General features: G+C 39.2%; 1 protein-coding gene across 2 annotated transcripts in view; it reads right to left on the bottom strand.

The window, feature by feature from the left end:
• Positions 1-16,339: 16,339 nt before the first annotated feature.
• commd10 (COMM domain containing 10) overlaps positions 16,340-25,835 on the bottom strand; it is a 133,793-nt gene continuing 124,297 nt past the window's right edge. For both annotated transcript variants that reach the window (XM_061928661.1, XM_061928662.1), the window contains exons 6-7: positions 17,077-17,136; positions 16,340-16,992 (exon numbers count right to left, since the gene is read on the bottom strand). In XM_061928661.1, the coding sequence (XP_061784645.1) occupies positions 16,954-16,992; positions 17,077-17,136 (99 nt within the window). In that variant the 3' untranslated portion in view covers positions 16,340-16,953. The remainder of the gene's footprint in view (positions 16,993-17,076; positions 17,137-25,835) is intronic.

The following is a 25,835-nucleotide window of genomic DNA, read 5'->3' as shown; positions in this document are numbered from 1 at the left end:
ATCCCCTGCTTACATCTCATTGTGCAACATGTGAATGTTTTAATGGGAACTAAATGCAATGTCTGAAAGGGGTACAAATGATTTCCAAAGCAGGACCTCCACCCAGACAAACAATACAAGTACACAGTTCATGAAAAACAATATTTGTTGTTATTGTCATTGTAAGTGGGCCTAAACACTTATATTAGAAATGGAAATGACTGCTGTCATTTGATTCTAATAATAAGAGAATGTTGTCTGTCTATCTGTGTTGGCCCTGTGATGAGGTGGGGACTTGTCCAGGGTGTACCCTGCCTTCCGCCCGAATGCAGCTGAGATAGGCTCCAGCGACCCCGGAAGGGACAAGCGGTAGAAAATGGATGGATGGATGGAGATTGAACTTGTTATTTAGTGAGGTTTGGGACAGGTGTGCTGCTGGTGTAGCCACAGTGTGCACATCTAAAGTTGCTCACATGGACTCCACTCAATGCTCAGGGACTTTTTGCGTTTGCTCACACACATGAACAATTAGAGGGAACATTGATTGACAGAGTGTGTACCTTCAGCGGTGAATGATGAGCAGAGGCAGACTTAATCCTTAAGTGGTGGTGGTGGTGGAGGTGAAGTGGCAGCAGAGTCTCTATCTCTCTTTACTAGCTTCGTCGAAGCATGTTGCTTATGTAGCTTGTTTCAGCAGATATGAATTGCTGTTTTGGGCAGTAGATGGGATCTTTGATCCAAAGCACAATTTACATTTAACTAAAATGTTCTTTTCTTTGTGCTCGACAAAAGAAAAGTAGTGAAAATATCTCCATGTTAGCAAACTCGACTTCTGGCTGCGCCATGATCAGACACGCCCCCCCTCTCCTCCTTCCCCACACTCACACTCACACACACCCACACAGAGCGCATGTCTCTCTCTCTTCTCCGGCTTGTGACACAAGAAGAATCAGAACGATGACACAGCAGCGCTCCGATAAAACACACTTTATACTACATAAAAAGTAATGTAAAATAACGCAGTAACGCATCATGTAGTAACGGTAACTGAGTTACTGAATATAAAAAATAACGCGTTAGATTACTAGTTACCGCCGAAACTAACGGCGTTACAGTAACGCGTTACTTTGTAACGCGTTAGTCCCAACACTGTATATAAACATATATATATATATATATACATATATATATATATATATATATATGAAATACTTGACTTAGTATTTCGTCAAGTATTTCTGATATATATATATATATATATTTATATATATATATAATAAAATAAATATATATTTATAGCTAGAATTCACTGAAAGTCAAGTATTTCTTATATATATATATATATATATATATATATATATATATATATATATATATATATATATATATATATATATATATATATATATGAAATACTTGGTGAATTCTAGCTGTAAATATACTCCCCCCCTCTTAACCACGCTGTTGCTGGTGTGAAAGCGTGGAATTCTCGAAACAAAGACTTAAAAAGTTGCAAGAAATCTTTGAATTGAAAAAGAGTTACAAAGAGAGACAACTGGAATTATATCAAACTGATTTTTGATTTTGATTGGACGTGTCATTGTGAAAATGCTTAAACGAAAATTAAAAAGTATGTTGGAGTTCGGGTGTTGGTGGAGGGAACAGTTATAAAGTCATCTAAAATAATTTGTGTTAAAAAGGGGGCAGATAAATATAAGAATAGTATTCATCCATCTGCTCCTTTCTGATCATGGAAATGTATAAGAAACACAAAACAATGAATGTGTCAACTGTACATGGCTTGTATATATATATATGCATTTTCATGAAAGGAATAAAAAGAAATGATGAAAAAATGATGATGATGATGATGAATGACCCAATGTGTCAAAGGTATCAAAACTCTCCATCAACGTTTTGTATACATACTGCAAGTATGTATATATATATATATATATATATATATATATACAGTCGCGATCAAAAGTTTACATACACTTGTAAAGAACATAATGTCATGGCCCAGAGCATAATACTACCACCACCATGATTGACGGTAGGCGTGGTGTTCCTGGGATTAAAGGCCTCGCCTTTTCTCCACCAAACATATTGCTGGGTATTGTGGCCAAACAGCTCAATTTTTGTTTCATCTGACATCACATGGACAAAGATAAGATCTTCTGGAGGAAAGTTCTGTGGTCAGATGAAACAAAAATTGAGCTGTACAATATTTACCGTATTTTGGTCATTTTAATTATTGGCGGAACTAATTCCTCGGACCATTTATTTTCGTTTCGATAGCAGGCAAAAACAACTGTGTGTCCCTACTAAACAAAGGCGTGTGTCTTCTAACCATGGCAGATTCGGTAATAAACAACAAAGATTACTATTTTTGAACAATTGAGAATTCACACCTTTTCTTTTTGAATCTGAATAAATGAAAGATGAACTGCTGCTTCTAGAAGCGAGTACAAAGGAAGAGTGACGCGTTGGAGCAGACGAAAGCCGAGAGTGTGAGGTGAAAGTCACTCGAAGCTGTAAAATGTGGAATTTGAAGCCAAGCTATTTCGACATAAATGGAGTGCTTACCCAAAAACGTTGGAAAATCCAGCTGGACCAAACAGACAACTGTCCGTCGAGTGAGTCACACTTTATATTGATTCATGACAGACAGCATATGCTGTCTGTCTAGCTGTGTACAAACAAAACATGAAATGTGGGCTAATACTTTACAGATACTGTAATATGATTGTTCATGTTTTTCAGTCAGTACAGTACAGATTGGTGTCTTATCGCATTGTGTTGTGCATTACAAAATTCAAACGCGTTGTGTGCTGACGTAGAAGCCAGCTTATCTCTTTCCTTTGCTAGCTTTTATGTCTAATACCGTAGCACGCCGATGTGTTACTACGTTCCTCAGTGTTCGTTACAGTTTGGTCATTGTACAGGTTACGGAACGTATATGAAGTTAAGTTAAAGTTAAAGTACCAATGATTGTCACATTTGACCCATCACCCTTGATCACCCCCCTGGGAGGTGAGGGGAGCAGTGGGCAGCAGCGGTGGCCACGCCCCGGAATCATTTTTGGTGATTTAACCCCCAATTCCAACCCTTGATGCTGAGTGCCAAGCAGGGAGGTAATGGGTCCCATTTTTATAGTCTTTGGTATGACTCGGCCGGGGTTTGAACTCACAACCTACCGATCTCAGGGCGGACACTCTAACCAGTAGGCCACTGAGTAGAAGTATTGTTGATGGTTTTTAAATTGAATTTTAAAGTGATTTAGAGGTAGAATGTATTCCTCTCATTAGCTGCATTGCTAACCACTTAGAATGAGCCAGATTTAAAATGTTTAAATGCAAAAAAAACAAAAAACTTTTGTCTTCTTGTCTCTCCTAATTAGAGATGTCCGATAATGGCTTTTTTGCCGATATCCGATATTCCGATATTGTCCAACTCTTAATTACCGATTCTGATATCAACCGATATGGGAATAAGCGGTAGAAAATGGATGGATGGATGGATGTTTATGTTGTGTTACGGTGCGGATGTTCTCCTGAAATGTATTTGTCATTCTTGTTTGGTGTGGGTTCACAGTGTGGCGCATATTTGTAACAGTGTTAAAGTTGTTTATACGGCCGCCCTCAGTGTGACCTGTAGGGCTGTTGACCAAGTATGCGTTGCATTCACTTGTGTGTGTGAAAAGCCGTAAGTATTATGTGATTGGGCCGGCCCGCAAAGGCAGTGCCTTTAAGGTTTATTGGCGGTCTGTACTTCTCCCTACGTCCGTGTACACAACAGCGTTTTAAAAAGTCATACATTTTACTTTTTGAAACAGATACCGATAATTTCCGATATTACATTTTAAAGCATTTATCGTTCGATAATATCGGCAGTCCGATATTATCGGACATCCCTACTCCTAATGATTGTGAACAATAACCAAAATTCCAAAAAAAAGTGCAGTTCCCCTTTAAAAATGTTGTTGTTGTAAGGTTTATGTTTTAATGATTTTAAATATTTTATTTTGTGGTAAGAAAATTAATTATTGACAGTAGTTTATCTTCCATTATTTCTTAATTTTAGCACAAAAGATGCATCAAATTAAATTCCAGTTTTTGATTTTAAAAAAGTATGAAAAGCTGAGATAGGCTCCAGCACCCCCCGCAACCCCAAAAGGGACAAGCGGTAGTAAAATGGATGGATGGATGAAAATTCCTTACATAAATAAAAAGGTGTGAAAAAATTGTAATGGAGAGACCAGCTACAGAAGCCGCTGCGGTTCTCAAGACAATACAGTAGTCCCTCAGCTAACGGATGTCCTAGGTTACTATATTTACAGTTGAAGACCACATTTTTGGACAAAATGTTACCTTAGTTTGAGTGTATTTTTTTTTCCGGTTAGTCCAGCGGTGCACAAAAAAATACCAAATATCGCGATACACTCCAATCTTGTAAGACACCTTCACTTGGAAAAGTATTGTATTAATCCTCCGTGACAAAACAAAGGGAGCGACTCGCTGTCTGTGCATTCTTTATAGTCTGAAACTGCATCTTAACAAACCATGGGACAAAAGGAAACTTTTGAGTAATTTGACCAAAACGGTGACAACTACTGTCAAATTCCAGAAGAAAAGCATCGCAAACGTTGGCGTTCGAGTGGCCGATCTCGCTCGGATGTACCGCAACAACGATAAGTAGCATCCTAGAACGAACAACTCAGGGACACTAATGATACAAAAGGAGTGAGGGCATTGACAAAAACGATTTAAGTTATTTTTGAATGTGGATACTTTTCCACTCACCTCTCTACTCCTTCCGTCTCCTCACTACAAGACATCTATCTACATGAGTGTTTGATGAAGGTAAAAACTATGTGAAATTGTCTTTTTTATTTGTCATTTAAGGTATTTGGTATTGTTTTCTGCCTGTTACGCTGTAACTGTTTTGTGTGAACATATTTGGTTGTGGAATGTTTTATTAGGATTTACATTGTTTCCGATTGGAAAATTTGCCCTAGACAAGATATGTTTTGAATAAGGACGTAACTTCCGGAAAGTTGTAACAACTTAACCAGTGGCGGGCCGCGCATTTCCCACCTCGGCCTTCAGTGATCCCCGACTTCAATCAATCAATCAATGTTTATTCATATAGCCCTAAATCACGAGTGTCTCAAAGGGCTGCACAAGCCACAACGACATCCTTGGTTCAGATCCCACATCAAGGCAAGGAAAAACTCAACCCAATGGGACAATGAGAAACCTTGGAGAGGACCGCAGATGTGGGGACCCCCACCCCTAGGGCGACCAAAGCAATGGACGTCGAGTGGGTCTAGCATAATATTGTGAGAGTCCAGTCCATAGTGGATCTAACATAATAGTGAGAGTCCAGTCCATAGTGGGGCCAGCAGGAAACCATCCCGAGCAGAGACAGATCAGCAGCGCAAAGACGTCCCCAACCGATGCACAAGTGAGCGGTCCAACCCGGGTCCCAGGGAGAGGGGGGCAGAGCAGAAAAGAAACGGGAGATCAACTGGTCTAAAAGGGGGGTCTATTTAAAGGCTAGAGCAGTGGTTCTTAACCTGGGTTCGATCAAACCCTAGGGGTTCGGTGAGTCGGGCTCAGGGGTTCGGCGGAGGTCAAGACACACCCGACTCATCGTGTAAATAAAAACTTCTCCCTGTCTGCGTATTACGGATACGGCAACAGCAGAAGTCAGACTGATTTGCAGGTGTGTAATTTGTTGTGAGTTTATGCACTGTGTTGGTTCTGTTCTTTGAACAAGGTGATGTTCATGCACGGTTCATTTAGTGCACCAGTAAAAAAACATGGTAACACTTTAGTATGGGGAACATATTCACCATTAATTAGTTGCTTATTAACAAGCAAATTAGCAACATATTGGCTCTTAACTAGTCATTATTAAGTACTTATTAATGCCTTATTCGGCATGGCCTTATTATAACCTTAACCCTCTAACCCGGACCCTAACCAAATAACTCTAAATTAAGTCTTTATTACTTAGAATATGTTCCCCTAGTGTCCAAAAAACTCTAAATTAAGTCTTTGTTACCTAGAATATGTTCCCCATACTAAAGTGTTACCAAAAACATATAACTTTGTCTTGAATTTGAAACAAAAAAACAACATTTTATTTTTCACTAAAGAAGGGTTCGGTGAATGCGCATATGAAACTGGTGGGGTTCGGTACCTCCAACAAGTATTAAGAACCACTGGGCTAGAGTATACAAATGAGTTTTAAGATGGGACTTAAATGCTTCTGCTGAGGTAGCATCTCTAACTGTTACTGGGAGGGCTTCAATGATTACCTCTCAAAATACCATAATTGATGTCGCCACATTGATTGATTGATTGAAACTTTTATTAGTAGATTGCACAGTACAGTACATATTCCGTACAATTGACCACTAAATGGTAACACCCGAATACGTTTTTCAACTTGTTTAAGTCGGGGTCCACGTTAATCAATTCATGGTAAATGGTACATGATCATTTCTGGAGAAATACTATACAGGAACACATTTACACCCTACTGGGCATTGCATCACATCAACAGTATACAAAACGGGTTATTTTCTGGCGCATATAAAATCAATTCAAGCGCATCAGCAATTAAAACATATACCGTAAATGTATCTGCTTGGCTTATGCAACTTCCGGTCAATAAAGTTTGATTCAAAGTACACACTTCTCAAATAAATATTAACTGCCCTGACCACATGATGGAGAGAGAATACACATGTAACAATGTTAATTAAATGACAAGCCTGACACACTTTAACAACAAGAGTTTACAACTTTTAGTTGTAACGGAACAGCTACTGTCAACAACTTGTAATCTGACTGGCTATCGCAACTGTCTCTCAACTCTATGTTCTCAAATCCATCCGCTAATGGTCCCAATGAGTATCCAATCACAGGACGTGTAAATATCACGTTCAACGTGAGGCCATCTACAAACCCCGTTTCCATATGAGTTGGGAAATTGTGTTAGATGTAAATATAAACGGAATACAATGACTTGCAAATCAGTTTCAACATATTCAGTTGAATATGCTACAAAGACAACATATTTGATGTTCAAACTGATAAACATTTTTTATTTTGCAAATAATCATTAACTTTAGAATTTGATGCCAGCAACACGTGACAAAGAAGTTGGGAAAGTTGGCAATAAATACTGATAAAGTTAAGGAATGCTCATCAAACACTTATTTGGAACATCCCACAGGTGAACAGGCAAATTGGGAACAGGTGGGTGCCATGATTGGGTATAAAAGTAGATTCCATGAAATGCTCAGTCATTCACAAACAAGGATGGGGCGAGGGACACCACTTTGTCAACAAATGCGTGAGCAAATTGTTGAACAGTTTAAGAAAAACCTTTCTCAACCAGTCATTGCAAGGAATTTAGGGATTTCACCATCTACGGTCCGTAATATCATCAAAGGGTTCAGAGAATCTGGAGAAATCACTGCACGTAAGCAGCTAAGCCCGTGACCTTCCATCCCTCAGGCTGTACTGCATCAACAAGCGACATCAGTGTGTAAAGGATATCACCACATGGGCTCAGGAACACTTCCGAAACCCACTGTCAGTAACTACAGTTGGTCGCTACATCTGTAAGTGCAAGTTAAAACTCTCCTATGCAAGGCGAAAACCGTTTATCAACAACACCCAGAAACGCCGTCGGCTTCGCTGGGCCTGAGCTCATCTAAGTTGGACTGATACAAAGTGGAAAAGTGTTCTGTGGTCTGACGAGTCCACATTTCAAATTGTTTTTGGAAACTGTGGACGTCGTGTCCTCCGGACCAAAGAGGAAAAGAACCAACCGGATTGTTATAGGCGCAAAGTTGAAAAGCCAGCATCTGTGATGGTATGGGGGTGTATTAGTGCCCAAGACATGGGTAACTTACACATCTGTGAAGGTGCCATTAACGCTGAAAGGTACTTACAGGTTTTGGAGCAACACATGTTGCCATCCAAGCAATGTTACCGTGGACGCCCCTGCTTATTTCAGCAAGACAATGCCAAGCCACGTGTTACATCAACGTGGCTTCATAGTAAAAGAGTGCGGGTACTAGACTGGCCTGCCTGTAGTCCAGACCTGTCTCCCGTTGAAAATGTGTGGCGCATTATGAAGCCTAAAATACCACAACGGAGACCCCCAAACTGTTGAACAACTTAAACTGTACATCAAGCAAGAATGGGAAAGAATTCCACCTGAGAAGCTTAAAAAATGTGTCTCCTCAGTTCCCAAACGTTTACTGAGTGTTGCTAAAAGGAAAGGCCATGTAACACAGTGGTGAACATGCCCTTTCCCAACTACTTTGGCACGTGTTGCAGCCATGAAATTCTAAGTTAATTATTATTTGCAAAAAAAAAAAAAAAGTTTAAGAGTTTGAACATCAAATATCTTGTCTTTGTAGTGCATTCAATTGAATATGGGTTGAAAAGGATTTGCAAATCATTGTATTCCGTTTATATTTACATCTAACACAATTTCCCAACTCATATGGAAACGGGGTTTGTAGAGGGCCTTAATGACAACAACTCCTGTTCTGATTGGCTATCACAACTGTCTATCAACTGTATGTGTCCGTTCACTTACAGTGCACGGACGCCCGCATTGTTGATTCTGGCGTCTGGCAGATGTGGTACAGCATGGCAACATAAGCTAGCTGAATTCTGATTGGATACAAACTAAAACTAAAAACAACAGCACTGGAAGGAGCATAATATGACATGAAGAGAATATGAATACTTTTAGATATTTAGGGAAAGTAAATAAAAAAATTTTTTTTTATCTTTAATTATGATCATGATTTCTGGTTATGTTAGGCCAGCAGAGAAAGCTTTGCTGGACCTGACGGCCTACCACTGAACTTAACTGAGGTACCACTGTATACCGTTTTCCCTCGATTATCGCGGGGGTTACATCCCAGACCAGGGTAGGTGAAATCAACGAAGTACGGACACTATTTATTTTATGATTTGTATGAATATTATATGCAGCCCTTACTTCCATACTTCCTATGATTTTAAAAATGCTTTTAACAAACTCAACGGGGCCCTCTAATGCTGACAATATTGGCACTTATGTCACAGTTCCGGACCTAAAAATGATGTATGCATGTAAAATTTGACCTAACATAGAGATGATTTTCGGCTTGCAATTTAACAAGTTAGCACCAAAATGTGGGCGGGCTTGCATCAGCTACAAAAGACTGGAGGAAATGTCATATTGCAGAGTATGTGTTTTGGTAGCATCTTTTTCCTACATCACGACATTTTCGCGCAGAATTTTATGAAATGATCAAATATTTCTGCCAGATGCATTGTTGTAGCAATACAACTAAAGAATTATTATTATTTTTATTTTTATTTAGCCTTTATTTAACCAGGTAAAAATCCCATTGAGATCAAAGATCTCTTTTCCAAGGGAGACCTGGCCAAGAGGGCAGCAGCGATGTTACATTAAAAACAGTAAACAACACATAAAACATCAAATTTACAACATTAAAACTTGCTGACATGACACGTGCATACAGACAAGGTAGACTGCAGTCCTTTCACAGAAGCTTTAAACTAATTCAATGTAACAAGGGTTTGAAGTTGAATATTCAATTGTAGGTTATTCCAAGCTTTCGGTGCTGAAAACCTAAATGCTTTCTTGCCCAGTTCAGTTCTTACTTCGGGGACGACAAATTGCAGAACATTCATTGAACGAAGATTGTGACTTCCTTGTTTCTTTGTTAAAAGACAGAACAGATAAGATGGAATGATACCCAGAATGGTTTTGTAAATGAACACATACCAATGATTGAGATCCAAATGATGGGATTATGAGGAAAGTATGGACCACTCCTTGCACAAAAAGGGACGGACCAAGCGGTAGGAGTGTAATTTGCAGCTATCATGTTAATGATGCTGACTTTGAAGAAAAAGACTCAAAACGACTGAGATCCCGAAAATGTATGAGCACCCCTGAGAGGATAAAGACTGAGTAAGAGCCTGCGGGAAAATGGAGAAAGAAGAGCAGACGGAGCTCATAAAGGAGAGAAAAAGAACTTAAGCCACGAGTATTCTATTTGGCGTCCTGTTCTATCTATGTTTTCCTCGTGATGCTTGAGGGAATGTTGATAGAGCCAGAGGAAACACAGGCTATGGTGTCTACGGAAGAGCAGGGAAGTTCGGAAGTGGCGATTCTCTTTTGCTCATAATTTTAATGGAATGTAAAAGTTCAGTTACACCTTTCTCGCAGATATATTTCTCACATTTAACACACTGTTCTCACATTTAGCTCCTTTCCATCATATTCAAGTTTAAATTAAATGTTGACTCAAAAAATTATACCTCAAAGTTAAATCTAAATATCGATCTAAAATATAAATGTAAATGTTATATCTAAACCTAAATCTTGACAGTTACCGACCTATGTATGTGTCTGTGTGATGTGAACAATAAAAGTAAAAAGACTCAGTGATCAAATGTTATGCTTAATTGTCCAGTTGTAGAGTCAAGAGACAGAACTAACTGACACCCATTTAACCAAGGTGTCTATTAATGCCACGTCGCAAACGTGCCGCGATGGAGTGACGGCGGATTTTATTTTGTGTCAACGCAACTTAAAGGGTTATTATATTACTTACATTTTTCACTTATTTTGTGGATTATTACTAGCCTGTGGATTTATGGAATTTCAAACAATGTCCTTTTTAATGTGCTTTACTGTATTTAATATTTGTCTACTTACATATGGTACATTTATGTATTTATATTTTATTTATTTATTGACTGTTCCGTTACAGAGAACAAAGAAATGGGATGAAACTGCGATGATATGAAAAGGGGTATGATTAAATAAGATCTGCTTCTTCCTACTCCTTTTCGGACATGCTTTAATGAAACAACTGGAAATATGTGATCCATTACATTGTAATTGTATTGTATGCATGTTTGAAATAAACTGAACTGAACTGAACTTTACACTTTACCCACTGCAAAAACTGGAATCTAAGTAAGATTAAATATCTCAAATAAGGGTGATATTTGCTTATTTTCTGTCTGATAAGATAATTCTTCTCACTAAGCAGATTTTATGTTAGAGTGTTTTACTTGTTTTAAGTGTTTTGGTCCTTAATGATCTCAGTAAGATATTACAGCTTGTAGATGAGATGTTATGACCTATATTGAGTAAAACATGTTTGAAACTAGAATATCAAGTGTTGCAAAGCTGTGTCATCAACACTCACAAGTATAAAACTACTTTTTTAAAGTAATCATTTCTTATTTCAAGCATGAAAAAAAAAATCATGACTTTGACACAATTGTGTCTCATAATTAAAACTGATGACAGCCAAATGGACTTTGCTGTTTTATTTCAATGAAACGATAGAAAACACGTACTCATATAGTAGTACAGTTGGCACAGTACAGTAAACTGACAGTTAATATTTAAACATTTAACATGTGACATTTCTAACAATTTTGAACAGAAATAGTTCATGCACATTCAGAGGAATTCTTCAAAATTACAATAAAAACATTTTTGGCCGGGGGCCGGGCTGTATATATGCGCACTAATTGACTGAAAGAGCACGCACTTGGCGCGATGATGTCATGTTATCGATGGTCACATTTTCAGTAGACCCATAATAAATTCATAAAAGAACCAAACTTCATGAATGTTTTTTGTGACCAACAAGTATGTGCTCCAATCACTCTATCACAAAAAAATAAGAGTTGTAGAAATGATTGGAAACTCGAGACAGCCATGACATTATGTTCTTTACAAGTGTATGTCAACTTTTGACCACGACTGTACATTTAATTTAATTTAAAAACTGTACTTTTTTGATCATTTTAATAAACTACAAGTAAAAAAAGGACTGAAAATATAAATAGTAAATAGACAAAATCGTTAAAAAAAATGTTGGTTTAAAAATATATAAAAAATAAAATAATTGGTAGATTACAAAAACAAATTAGATCATATTTTTTAGCTGCTTTTGTTTCATAACTGCGTAATTAATCACCACTGTCTTCCGATTAGTGTCATAACTCAAACATCACAACACATCGATTTTTTGAGACACTTCTACACTGAGTCTCTGGTGACACTCGTGGCCACATCTCTCCAATGGTGTACATGGGAGTGACAGGAAGAAAAACCTGTCTCACCTAAAGAAAAATTGTTTGGCACCACTTGTTAATTTGCATTAGTAAATCCACTCTTACAGTGTTCTGTAATTGCAAAACCAAGTTTTTACTCACCCTAAAATGCTATCTGACACCCCTGAGAAGCTCAAGGCAGACACAATTTTGGTTCTGTGAGTCTTTGTTAGTCCATCGGTTCTCTACACTGGAACTGAGGACTTTCCACGGGCTACTGCATGTTCAGTGGCAGCAACTGTCAAATCTGGCTTGGAAGAAAGCAACAATAAAAAAAAAAATGCAGAGTGGACATGCAGATGCACAAATTCAGACACTCACCTTTCTGCTCAAGATCCAAGAGTTGTGTCACAAATGTTGCCTACAGAAAAATAATAATGCTTACATTGTATTGGTACTGATTTGGAAGCGTGATAAGAGTTGCTCTATACTTTAACACATAAGTATGGATGTAGATGTCGGGACAAAAACAAGTAATTTAGAGCGTCCATCTATATCGCCAGCAGTCTAGGCTGGACTTAAATAATGAGCCTACAATACCAGCATCTTGGGATTTCACCTTCACCACATCCACTCTCTTAGGCCCCTTCTACATTAAGCCGCCTCAGGTTATCCAGGGTAAATCCCACCAAACCTTATCCTTGTCCACACACACACAATGGTCGTTTAAGACCCCCCCCCCCCCCCCCCTGTCTGTGATCTTCTTTTAATTCTTTTTTTTTTAATTAATTAATTAATTAATTTATTTATTTATTTATTTTTTAATATATTTTATTAATATTATTTTTTAATTTTCCCCTCCCTCAGGGGGGGGTCTCGGCGGGGCGGTTGCTGGTTGTTCCATCTCCATCGTTGGGGTCCCTGCGGGTGGGGTGGGTGGTTCCCGTGGCCCTGTGCCTGGGTGGTCCTGCGGCGGCCGATTTGGGTGGGGTGGCCGGGGGCTGGCCTCGCCGCGCTCTCCGGGGGTGGGGGGTGGGCTCGTGGGGGCCCGGTTGCCGGTGGGGCGGGGGCGGTCTTCCCGTCCGGTTGCGGGGAGTCTCTGGGTCCCTCGGGCGGGGCGTCTCGCCTTTCTGCCCGTGTGGGGTGTGGTCTCTCGCTGGCTTGGGGTCTGGCTGTCCCCTGCTTTTCTCGTGCCCTGTCCTCTGCCGGGTGCGTCTGTCTGCGGCCTGCTGCTGGCCCTTGTGGGCGGTACGGTGGGTCGGGCTCTGGGGTTCCTGTCGCTGGCCGGCTTGGCTGCGTGGGGGCGGTGGTCCCTGGTTCCCTGGGCACCACGCCTCCTGTTTGTGGGTTGGGCTCTCGGGGGTGATGGGGCCGTGCTCTGGCTCCCACGCACTCTGGGAGTCGAATGTATTGTACATGCAAATTCACATATGCTCACATACGTACATAGGTACCTACGCTCCCACATACATACACAAATACAGTACATATTTACCTACCTAATGTTCGTACATCCACACGCACATTCAATATACAAACATACACATACACATACTGTACATATACATTCACTGTACAAACACATATTCACATTCTGTACATATACATTCATTGTACAAACACATATACACATTCTGTACATATACATTCATTGTACAAACACATATACACATTCTGTACATATACAAGTACATATGCATACTTACACTCATGCACATAATCACGTTTCATCAAACATATATTAACGTTGTTGCCCTAGGGTAAACTGGGTGTAACACATGGCACACTGACAAAGCTTAACCTATTGTGACTATAACAATCTACAAGGTTAATGTAGGTTGCTTCTCTTTCTCCCCCTCCATTTTTCTGCATTCTTTCGTATCTCAAGTTATCATTACGTATATGTATTGTTGCATTTAAACAACTGTATTGTTGATAATAAAGGTAAATTATTGGTATTGTTCATTATCAATAGCGCTATTTCTATTGGTATTTGTATTGATCCATTTGTAGTGTAATAATGCTCATTGTTATTTCTGTATTATTTTTTATTTTTCGCTAACTGCTTATTTGCTATTACTTTTACCATCATATTTGTACATGTCATATTTGCTGATGTTGCTCTATTGTTGTTGTTGTTGTTGTTTGCTGTTGTTGTTTTTGTCTCTCTGTCTAATCCCCCTCTTGTCCCCACAATTTCCCCCTCTGTCTTCTTTTTTTTTCTCTTTCTATCCCCTCCTGCTCCGGCCCGGCTGCACTAAATGATAATATAAATACATTTAATAAAGTCAAATACAAATAAGGCAACAAGAGAAGTATCCTACACTTCTCTTTTGTAAAGTAAATCTGAACAGCCGACATGGGCATCTACATCAACTATATGATTTGCCTGAGAAGCTGGACAGGACATAAAAAAAAATAAAATAAAAAAAAAAAAAAAAAAAAGACCCCCCCCCCCCCCCCCCCCCCCGTCTGCCGGCGCAACCAACGCGACCTAGTACGCATGCGCGGAAAATGCGCACGTCATAGTCACCTCCAGTGTTGCTTTGTGTGCAAGTTCTTAAATTAAATGTAACTTATCTGAACAATATCCAGTGTTGTGGTATTTCAATTAACTGGAATCCAGTGTGCTGTGGGGCCCTATTGTAGTGAATCACACCTGAGCCATTATAAATTAATCAAATCTTTATTAGACACATGAAGGTAAACAATGTGATAAAGAAAATTTTACATCAATCAATCTAGGGATCTAGATCATACTTGCCAACCCTCACGATTTTTCCGGGAGACTCACGAATTTCAGTGCCCCTCCCGAAAATCTCCCGGGGCAACCATTCTCCCGAATTTCTCCCAATTTTCATCCGGACAACAATTCTGGGGGCGTGCCTTTAAGGCACTGCATGTAGCTTCACCTACAACCTGTCGTCGCGTCCGCTTTTTCTCCATACAAACAGCGTGCCGGCCCAGTCACATGTTGTATGCGCTTTCTACAGACACACGTAAGTGACTGCAAGGCATACTTGATCAACAGCCATACAGGTCATACTGAGGGTGGCCGTATAAACAACTTTAACACTGTTACAAATATGCGCCACACTGCGAACCCACACCAAACAAGAATGACAAACACATTTCGGGAGAACACCCGCACCGTAACACAACATAAACACAACAGAACAAATACCCAGAATCCCTTGCAGCCCCAACTCTTCCGGGCTACAATATACACCCCGCTACCACCAAACCCCGCCCCCCCCAACCCCACCCATCTCCCAAATTCGGAGGTCTCAAGGTTGGCAAGTATGATCTAGATATCTGGTCAGGACACTCCTCACTCTTTTGCCTTCACCTTCATTGTCCATTCCTTTTTGGTAATTTTATATACTCTGGACCTAGACGTTGAGTCCACGACAAACATGGCGGACAATAATTGATCACACGCTACCTTTTTTATCACATCCATGGGAGCTTGTATTGTCGTTGTCTCTCCTTCGACAAATGGACAAAGTTTTTCGGTAAGTAGAATCACAGCTGACCCGGACATTCGAAAGTTCTCTTGCCGTCTGAGAAGTGTTGTATCCCAAATAGCTGCAATTGCTTTCTCGTAAGGTATTCATGTGTGATTTCCCCAAGCGTCTGTACAGACGGAAGAAGGAGAAACACGGGCATGTCTGGATGACTCGCCTTCATATGTCTAGGGTTTACCTCCGAGTGGAAACCGCTTGTTATGAAGGTGGCTGTGGCGCGTTCTTTCTGACGTCACTTCCTGTGTGGGGCGCGGTCTTTCTGGCGTCACTTCCTCTCCGAACTCAATTTGTAAACGATCAATGAGTCCATACAAAGTTAAGAGATTCAAGAAATACACGTCGCACTAAACCATGTAAAATATTATCCAAGGAGGGCAACCTTAAACGCCTGTTTAGTTTGGCTGAAACGGGTTTTAGGCTAAATAATTATTTGTTTAGGGGGTTATCCGGCTTAGTGTGGACATAGCCTTAGTAGCAAAATCGCAGTTTGCATTTAAAACTGTATCCATCCATCCATCCATCCATTTACTACCGCTTGTCCCGTTCGGGGTCGCGGGGGGTGCTGGAGCCTATCTCAGCTGCATTCGGGCGGAAAGCTGGGTACACCCTGGACAAGTCGTATCGATATCAATTTCCCTTTATTAATTTTGTCTTAGAAGACAAATAATAGCACAAAGAAGAAATTCAACAGAGAGAACACTTATTTAAGAAGCTTTATTGGCAAAACCTACATTCTTCCAACAGCCTGCAGATGAAAATGTGACACACACAATCAGACTTCTCTATAGTAAAGAAAAAAAGATGTATTGTTTTCAAAAGGGCTTGTGTGTTGTTTTTACAAATATCCTCTAATCCAGTGGACCAGCGGGGTGGGGGTATTTTTTATTTTTTAATAAAGAAATACAATCATGTGTGCTTACGGACTGTATCCCTGCAGACTGTATTGATCTATATTGATATATAATGTACCGTATTTTTCGGAGTATAAGTCGCACCGGAGTATAAGTTGCACCTGCCGAAAATGCATGATAAAGAAGGAAAAAAACATATATAAGTCGCACTGGAGCCCGGCCAAACTATGAAAAAAACTGCGACTTATAGTCCGAAAAATACGGTATATATTGTGTTTTTTATGTTGATTTAATAAAAAATAAAAATAAAATTAAAAAATGTTTTTTTAATTGTATTTCCTGTGCGGCCCGGTACCAATCGGTGGTTGGGGACCACTGCTCTAAGCTGTCTGCCAAACACAACTAAAGTGTGCCGTGTATGTGTGTGAGATTGTGTGTGTTTTTTTTTTTTTTTAACAAAGATCAAGTCAGGGAATCCAATTGGCCTTGTACGATTTCAAGCTGCAAGAAAGAGGAAGTTTGAGTAAGAGGAAGTTGACATGTACACACACACAAGCACACGCACACAGAGAAATATGAACTGACCTTGTTGTAGAACTCAAGCAACTCCTGGTGGTTGAACTCAACAAATACATTTTCCTGAGCCTTGAGAAAGACATAAAGAGAGAGGTACAGCGAGAGGGAGAGAAAACACATTAAAACGTCAGATGATGAGTAATAAGTGATTAGAGTGATGAGTTCTGCATTCCCTAAAACCTTCTTTCACTGTTACAAAATTCACGAGGTTGCAACGTTAGCACTATAAAAGTTATCCTCATCTCTCACTCTCTGCCATTCCTCCTAAATAGAAATATATTGCTCTGTAATTATTTATCTTACTTTTAATACAATTTGTACAACTTCCAAACTGTGTGATTATTGACTACTTCGCCATGGTTTTCCCGGACCCAAGAACCAGGAATAGAAGCTAAAGAAAATAAATATCTTTTACAAATCGGTGTTGTCCCTTTGGAGAAGGGTCCCATTGATGGACGAGTGAAAGGGTGACTTTAAACTTTACAGACAACTGAGGCCTCACTAGATAAAGTAAGCATTAAACCTTTTGATGATTAACATCAGAATTACTGCACATTGAATTCTGAAAATGTTGTCCGTGTTTGTTCAGACATCAGCCTGTTAGACCAGCATCATAATTGGAACACCTTTCTGTTTTCCTGTTTTTTTCTGGACATTATTTGGGGGAATCATAGAGACATTCCGAGTAAGTTGATGATCTAGTGTACCGTGAGATAGTCTGGTGTGCAGTGGGAGATTATCTAATTTCACCTATTTGGGTTAAAACAAATTTGCAAACCAGTTATTATAGTCTGCAAATGATGTGTTGTTGTTGAGTGTCGGTGCTGTCTAGAGCTCGGCAGAGTAACCGTGTAATACTCTTCCATATCAGTATGTGGCAGCCGGTAGCTAATTGCTTTCTAGATGTCGAAAACAGCGGGAGGCATGGTGCAGGTAAAAAGGTGTCTAATGCTTAAACCAAAAATAAACAAAAGGTGACTGCCCCTAAGAAAAGGCATTGAAGCTTAGGGAAGGCTATGCAGACTGAAACTGAAACCGAACTGGCTACAAAGTAAACAAAAACAGAATGCTGGACGACAGCAAAGACTTACTGTGGAGCAAAGACGGCATCCACAATGTAACAAAGGAGATGCGGGAAATCGCTCAAAGGAAGACATGTAACTGCTACAGGAAAATACCAAAAAAGCCACCAAATAAAAGCGCAAGACAAGAACTAAAACACTACACACAGGAAAACAGCAAAAAATTCTAAATAAGTCACGGCGTGATGTGACAGGTCGTGACAGTACACCTACTTTGAGACAAGAGCTATATTGATGCATGCTTGGTTATGGTTTAAAGTCATATCCAACAATTGCGACAACGACTTTTTACTGTCAACTGAGTTTCGTTTTTTTTTAATGATTTCTGATGGTGGTGTGCTTTCGGATTTTTTCAACGCAAAAAATGCCTTGGCTCAAAAAAGGTTAAAAAACACTGCTCTAGTGCACTGATGTCAAACTCCCAGCCTACGGGCCAGATCCGGCACTATGAGGAGGTATTTCATCCGGTCTGAATAGCAAATTTCAGCAAAAAGAAACTTATACTAACTTTAGCAACTCTACTGCAAATATTTCATATTACATTTATTTCATATACACTTTATGTAATGCAATCAACACTGGAGGCCACAGTGGTACTAATACATGAATTGCACTAAACATTCGAACTAATGTTGTCAGATTACCACAAACAGCAATAATTTAACTGTACACGACACGACTTTAACTATTAAACCCTGTCTTTACAAAATAACATTAAAAATGCATGATACCATTGTCAAAAGTTATAATTGCAATGACAACAAGGCATGCTGGGAAGGGGAAACACTTGCTCCTCAGACGCATACTCAAGAGTTGCTAAACGTCTGGATTCTGGAGATAAATCCCGGAAATTGCCCTTGTCTATCGACATCCCGACTGAAGTCATAAATCTCATGGATTCTGCTGTTTTTGAGTGTACAAAACCCAAAACCAGTGAAGTTGACACGTTGTGTAAATCATAAATAAGAACAGAATACAATGATTTGCAAATCCTTTTCAACCTATATTCAATTGAATAGACTGCAAAGACAAGATACTTAACATTTGAGCTGGTAAACTTTGTAATTTTTTGCAAATATTAGCTCATTTGGAATTTGATGCCTGCAACATGTTTAAAAAAAGCTGGCACAAGTGGCAAACAAGACTGAGAAAGTTGAGGAAGGCTCATCAAACACTTATTTGGAACATCCCACAGGTGAACAGGCTAATTGGGAACAGGTGGGTGCCATGATTGGGTATAAAAGTAGATTCCATGAAATGCTCAGTCATTCACAAACAAGGATGGGTCAAGAGTCGCAACTTTGCGAACAAATGCGTCAGCAAATTGTCGCACAGTTTAAGAACAACATTTCTCAACGAGCTATTGCAAGGAATTTAGAGATTTCACCATCTACGGTCCGTAATATCATCAAAAGGTTCAGAGAATTTGGAGAAATCCCTGCACGTAAGCGGATATGCCCGTGACCTTCGATCCCTCAGGCGGTACTGCATCAAAAACCGACATCAGTGTGTAAAGGACATCACCACATGGGCTCAAGAACACTTCAGAAAACCGCTGTCAGTAACTACAGTTTATTGCTACATCTGTAAGTGCAAGTTAAAACTCTACTATGCAAAGCGAAAGCCATTTATCAACAACACCCAGAAACGCCCAAGCTCATCTAAGATGGACTGATGCAAAGTGGAAAAGTGTTCTGTGGTCTGACAAGTCCACATTTCAAATTTTTTTTGGAAACTGTGGACGTCGTGTCCTCCGGACCAAAGAGGAAAAGAACCATCTGGATTGTTATAAGCGCAAAGTTCAAAAGCCAGCATCTGTGATGGTATGGGGGTGTATTAGTGCCCAAGGCATGGGTAACTTACACATCTGTGAAGGCGCCATTAATGCTGAAAGGTACATACAGGTTTGGGAGCAACATATGTTGCCATCCAAGCAACGTTATCATGGACGCCCCTGCTTATTTCAGCAAGACAATGCCAAGCCAAATTCTGCACGTGTTACAACAGCGTGGTTTCGTAGTAAAAGAGTGCGATTACTAGACTGGCCTGCCTGTAGTCCAGACCTGTCTCCCATTGAAAATGTGTGGCGCATTATGAAGCATAAAATACGGACTGTTGAACAACTTAAGCTGTACATCAAGCAAGAATGGGAGAGAATTCCACCTGAAAAGCTTCAAAAATTGGTCTCTTCGGTTCCCAAACGTTTACTGAGTGTTGTTAAAAGGAAAGGCCATGTAACACAGTGGTAAAAATGCCCCTGTGCCAACTTTTTTGCAATGTGTTGCTGCAATTAAATTCTAAGTTAATGATTATTTGCAAAAAAATATATAGTTTCTCAGTTCGAACATTAAATATCTAGTCTTTGCAGTGTATTCAATTGAATATAAGTTGAAAAGGATTAGCAAATCATTGTATTCTGTTTTTATTTACGATTTACAAAACGTGCCAACTTCACTGGTTTAGGTTTTGTAAATACTGTAAAATATTATAGCTTTTGTCCAGTTGTCGAGGAGGTGGTCGATCAACAATCGCTATATTGAAAAAAGCCAAAACAACATCCACAGCCATCCCAACATGTACACAAGCGGCTCTCTCCCATAGTATCTCTCCCTCTGTTTTATCTATGCCCACCAGTCATGACACATCTAAGGGCTCCCAGGTGTCTATATTGAAATCTAAAATATAACTCTTCAAGCAGTAACTTACGAACACGAAAGTGGTTCTTTTCACAAATGCACATTTCCTCCAAACTTGTCTTACTAAAAAGTCCATCGACACAAGTGGAGATAATAAAAGACATAAAACACATAAAAACATTTTCTGGCTGCCGTGCACATTTTGTCCAAGCCAAAGAGGCAAGCACAGATTGACACATAACACATCTGTATCTTTAAAACCAGTGTGCACTTACACAGAGTCTAGTAAATAACGTGAATGTTTTTTTGTGATATACAACGCACGCACAAGCGTGAATGGGGGAAGAAAGGGTTTAATTTAACCTGACCTAAGTGTGTTTTAATATGTGCAATTGAGTTTGGCACCACTACCGTAAATTATCGTAGTGACGTTCTAAAGTCGATGATCCTCTACTGATTTGGAGTTTTTCTGGAGACAGCAAAGAAGAAAGCTGTAGGTGGGAAGCGGTGTATTGCGGCAAGTGTTGTGCCGGATAAAGCACCCCCGCCGTAGAATACACCCCTTGACTGGTGTGCCGGATAACACAGCCGGTGTTTCATTGTTTACATTCTCGGAAGATAACAGTCAAGCTTTACCATTGGCCTGTGGAGAACTGGGACAACAGAGACTCTTACCAGGAGGACTTTGAGTTGGATACGCAGACACGGTACCGTGAGTACGCATGCAGCTGCGGCTTCCAAACATTTGATCGCTTGCCCGTACGTGCGTGCCGCTATGTGCATGTCACGTACGTAACATTGGGGACTTTGGGGAAATATATGTGCTGTATGAACTTTGGGGAGGTGAACGGTACTTTGGGCTGTGGGATTGAGTGTGTTGTGCAGGTGTTTGAGTTGTATTGGCGGGTTATATGGACGGGAGGGGGGAGGTGTATGTTATGCGGGATTAATTTGTGGCATATTAAATATAAGCCTGGTTGTGTTGTGGCTAATAGAGTATATATATGTCTTGTGTTTATTTACTGTTTTAGTCATTCCCAGCTGAATATCAGGTCCCACCCACATCTTCCCTATCTGAATCGCTCCCACTGCCTTCTAGTCCTTCACTCTCACTTTCCTCATCCACAAATCTTTCATCCTCGCTCAAATTAATGGGGAAATCGTCGCTTTCTCGGTCCGAATCGCTCTCGCTGCTGGTGGCCATGATTGTAAACAATGTGCAGATGTGAGGAGCTCCACAACCTGTGACGTCACGCTACTCGTCTGCTACTTCTGGTACAGGCAAGGCTTTCTTATCAGTGACCAAAAGTTGCGAACTTTATCGTTGTTGTTCTCTACTAAATCCTTTCAGCAAAAATATGGCAATATCGCAAAATGATCAAGTATGACACATAGAATGGACCTGCTATCCCCGTTTAAATAAGAAAATCGCATTTCAGTAGGCCTTTAAGGCTGACTGTTGCAACATGTTGGACATGTTCCAGCATCTAACATCTAAGATTTCTCGTCAACCACGACAAACATTGCTCGCCAGATATTGGGAAGATAACGAGTCAAAATAAATGATATGTGCTGATTTATTGTGGATACAAAACTAAGCACTTACATTTAAAACTGCAGTGATTCATGAAAAAACAAGGCAGTCAGCCAGAGAAGAACTTCCCCGTTCACCCTCACCACAAATCAGCCAGTGGAACAGCTGATTTTACGACTTCTGACGATGACGTACCACATGTGGCATGTGACTTGTACCCCCATATGTGACCATACAATAAACAAATATACTACAGTACTAAGACTGTAATGGCCACAAAGATCTGGCTTCTGCAGCAGGGGTGCCCAAAATTCGGCCCAAGGGCCATCTGTGGGCCGTGACTCACTTTTCGTTGGCCCCAAAACACTGCAGAAAGAAAATTAAACCAAAAAACAACAGCAAAAATGGGAAAACAGTAACAGGTACTGTTGGTTCCCAGTGTTGGGACTAACGCGTTACTACTGTAACGCCGTTAGTTTCGGCAGTAACTAGTAATCTAACGCGTTATTTTTTATATTCAGTAACTCAGTTACCGTTACTACATGATGCGTTACTGCGTTATTTTACGTTATTTTTTATGTAGTATCGGCTAGAAACAGAAGATCTGAGTGTGTTTTATTGGAGCGCTGCGGTGGAAAAGAAAAGGCGTGCCTTGTGTGGGTGGGGACGGGGGGATCCCAGACCGTAGTTGAGGGGCGCAGGGGAGACGTATGTACTTCGGGGCGAACAACCTTCACTTTACCCGGAAGTGGCTCTTTACAGCTGAGGGTGAATGACGAGGCCGGCGGTTTGTTGCAACTTTGTGACTTTATTGGACGCAGCCATCCACCAAGCTTGAGCACCTGCAAGCACTCACTGTCGCCGTTCCCTCACCTCTCTCGCCCACTCACTCACTGACGTCACTCACCTCACATGCTGTCATATCTTAAAGGGCCACACACACACACACACACACACATACGCTACTCCCATAACAACTAACAAGACATCATGGCAAAGCCAGAAGTCGAGTTTTTTAACATGGACACATTCTCAATACTTTTCTTTTGTCGAGCACAAAGAAAATAACATTTTAGTTAATTATAAGTTTTGTCTATGATCAAAGATCCTATCTACTTAAAGTTAAAGTTAAAGTGCCATTATGTTGCCGCTATTTAAAATAGTTTTGTCAATTTGTTCTGGCCTGAAATAAATTGGCCCTTTGAAACATATCTTTGTCTTTGTGTGTTGTATGTAGAGCACATTGCTTAGCAGAGTTCAGTGATGCAAATGCATGTCAAGTTGATCAACAGATTGTATTATTCTCCAGTGCAATAACAGTACTGAAATGAAGACTAAAAGGGCATTAATGGGAGCCTTAAAAAAAAAAGAAGTAACTAAATAGTTACTTTTCATAGTAACGCATTACTTTTTGGTGTAAGTAACTGAGTTAGTAACTGAGTTACTTTTGAAATAAAGTAACTTGTGACTGTAACTAGTTACTGGTTTTCAGTAACTAACCCAACACTGTTGGTTCCTAATGAAGTCTCGGCTTGACGCTGCTACAGTATACTTCCTCGATCTCCTGTTATTAGCAGCAATGAAAAAATATAACTCCCTACGCTCTTGTCCGTTTTGTTCAATATTTACTTGAAAACTCTATTATTCCAAGATGTAAAACGATAACGATGTGGAACGAAAAGTGCGGCATACAGGGGAATATAACGAGTTATTTAAAGGAGAGGTAAAAAAAACTGCTTGGCTCCACTTTACTGTACTCTTTGACATTTGTGATAAAGGCTATATAAGTAAACTGTGATTTATTGATTGATTGATTGATTGATAATACTTGACTGCATTACCCAGTGTCCAAACTTTTCCCCCCACAGATTATTCCCTATTACAAGCAATTAAACAGTATGTTATCATAAAGCCATGATATACTTTTCAATATAATACAAGAAAAATGAAATAGTACATCTTCAAATCAATCACACAAACACAAATTAAATTTAAGTGTGACTAATTAATAACTTTAACATGCATGATAAAACTTCCTTTATTTAAATAAGGTTAATCGTCCCTTTTTCGTCTGAATAAACATAAAGTATACTTTATTCAAATTAACCGAAATAGTATTTAGGCTCCTACAAGCAAAATAGGAAAAATACAAAATGTCACACATGTCACACAAACCTGTCTTTAAATATGGATTTTTAAAACCTTTCGAAATAAACTATTTTATACTGGGGATGTTCCAACATAGGTTTTGTGCTGTTGATTCTAATACTGATTATCCATGAGGGGGATCGGTCGATACCGATCACAAGCATTAAGTACACATTTTTCAATGTATTAATGGTGAGTGCTATTGACAGTTTAACAATATAAACACAATACTTACACTTGTTCCTTCTTCTTCTTTTTTTACATAATTGTTTGATCAAAACAAAGTCAATAGTACACAATAACTAAACAAAAGCAAAAACTACTATCTACTACTCTTTTTAATCATTTAGTTTTTGCTCTCAAAGTCTTCCTGATTTCCAGGGAATTATTCTCTGAGTTTGTAAACATTAACAAAAACAAAAAAAGAAGAATTTTGAGAAAATAAAAATATCGATCTGTTCATTTTAGTGTCGATCATATTCTGATACTACCTTTAATATCGACATCACCGATTTATGGTATCCTCTTCCTACCTTATCCTCTCTACAGACTCTTATTAATATATTTGTTAATTTCCTGTGTTTAACTGATTACTTACTGCTGCAACGTGGTTCCATCTATACTTCCTAAACTTTGCTGAGCACTTATTTCTTGGTGTGGTTTCAAGATAGGTTAGCATGCTTGCGCCAGGCTTGTTCTCAGTGTGTAACATGTGTAGCCTCTACCTACAGTGATAATATTACTTGATAATGATACTTAAGATGCTAAGAAGAAATACAGTTTATTTGCCGTAAAGGAAGTAATTATTATTCATTTAGGGGAGCGTCTCCACACTGTTTATGGATACACATTTATAGCTGCTAGCCGCTTGTCAACCAGAGAGGATCCACGTTTGTGATTGGCATTAAATGCATTAATCGACAACCGTTCACATATTTTTTACGAAAATTGCATATATATATATATGTATATATATTTATATATGTGTATATATATATATATATATATATATATATATATATATGTATATATATATATATATATATATATATATATATATATATATATATATATATATATATATATTTATACACACACACATAGTATATATATAAATATATACACACACACACACACACACACACACACACACACACACACACACACACACACACACACACACATATATGCATACATACTGCGACTGTATACTGTATATACAGGTAAAAGTCAGTAAATTAGAATATTTTGAAAAACTTGATTTATTTCAGTAATTGCATTCAAAAGGTGTAACTTGTACATTATATTTATTCATTGCACACAGACTGATGCATTCAAATGTTTATTTCATTTAATTTTGATGATTTG

The sequence above is a fragment of the Nerophis lumbriciformis genome, linkage group LG33, assembly GCF_033978685.3.
Source record: "Nerophis lumbriciformis linkage group LG33, RoL_Nlum_v2.1, whole genome shotgun sequence".
Taxonomy (NCBI): domain Eukaryota; kingdom Metazoa; phylum Chordata; class Actinopteri; order Syngnathiformes; family Syngnathidae; genus Nerophis; species Nerophis lumbriciformis.
Note: the sequence above shows the minus strand (reverse complement) of the source record. Positions and strands in the feature narration are given on the sequence as shown.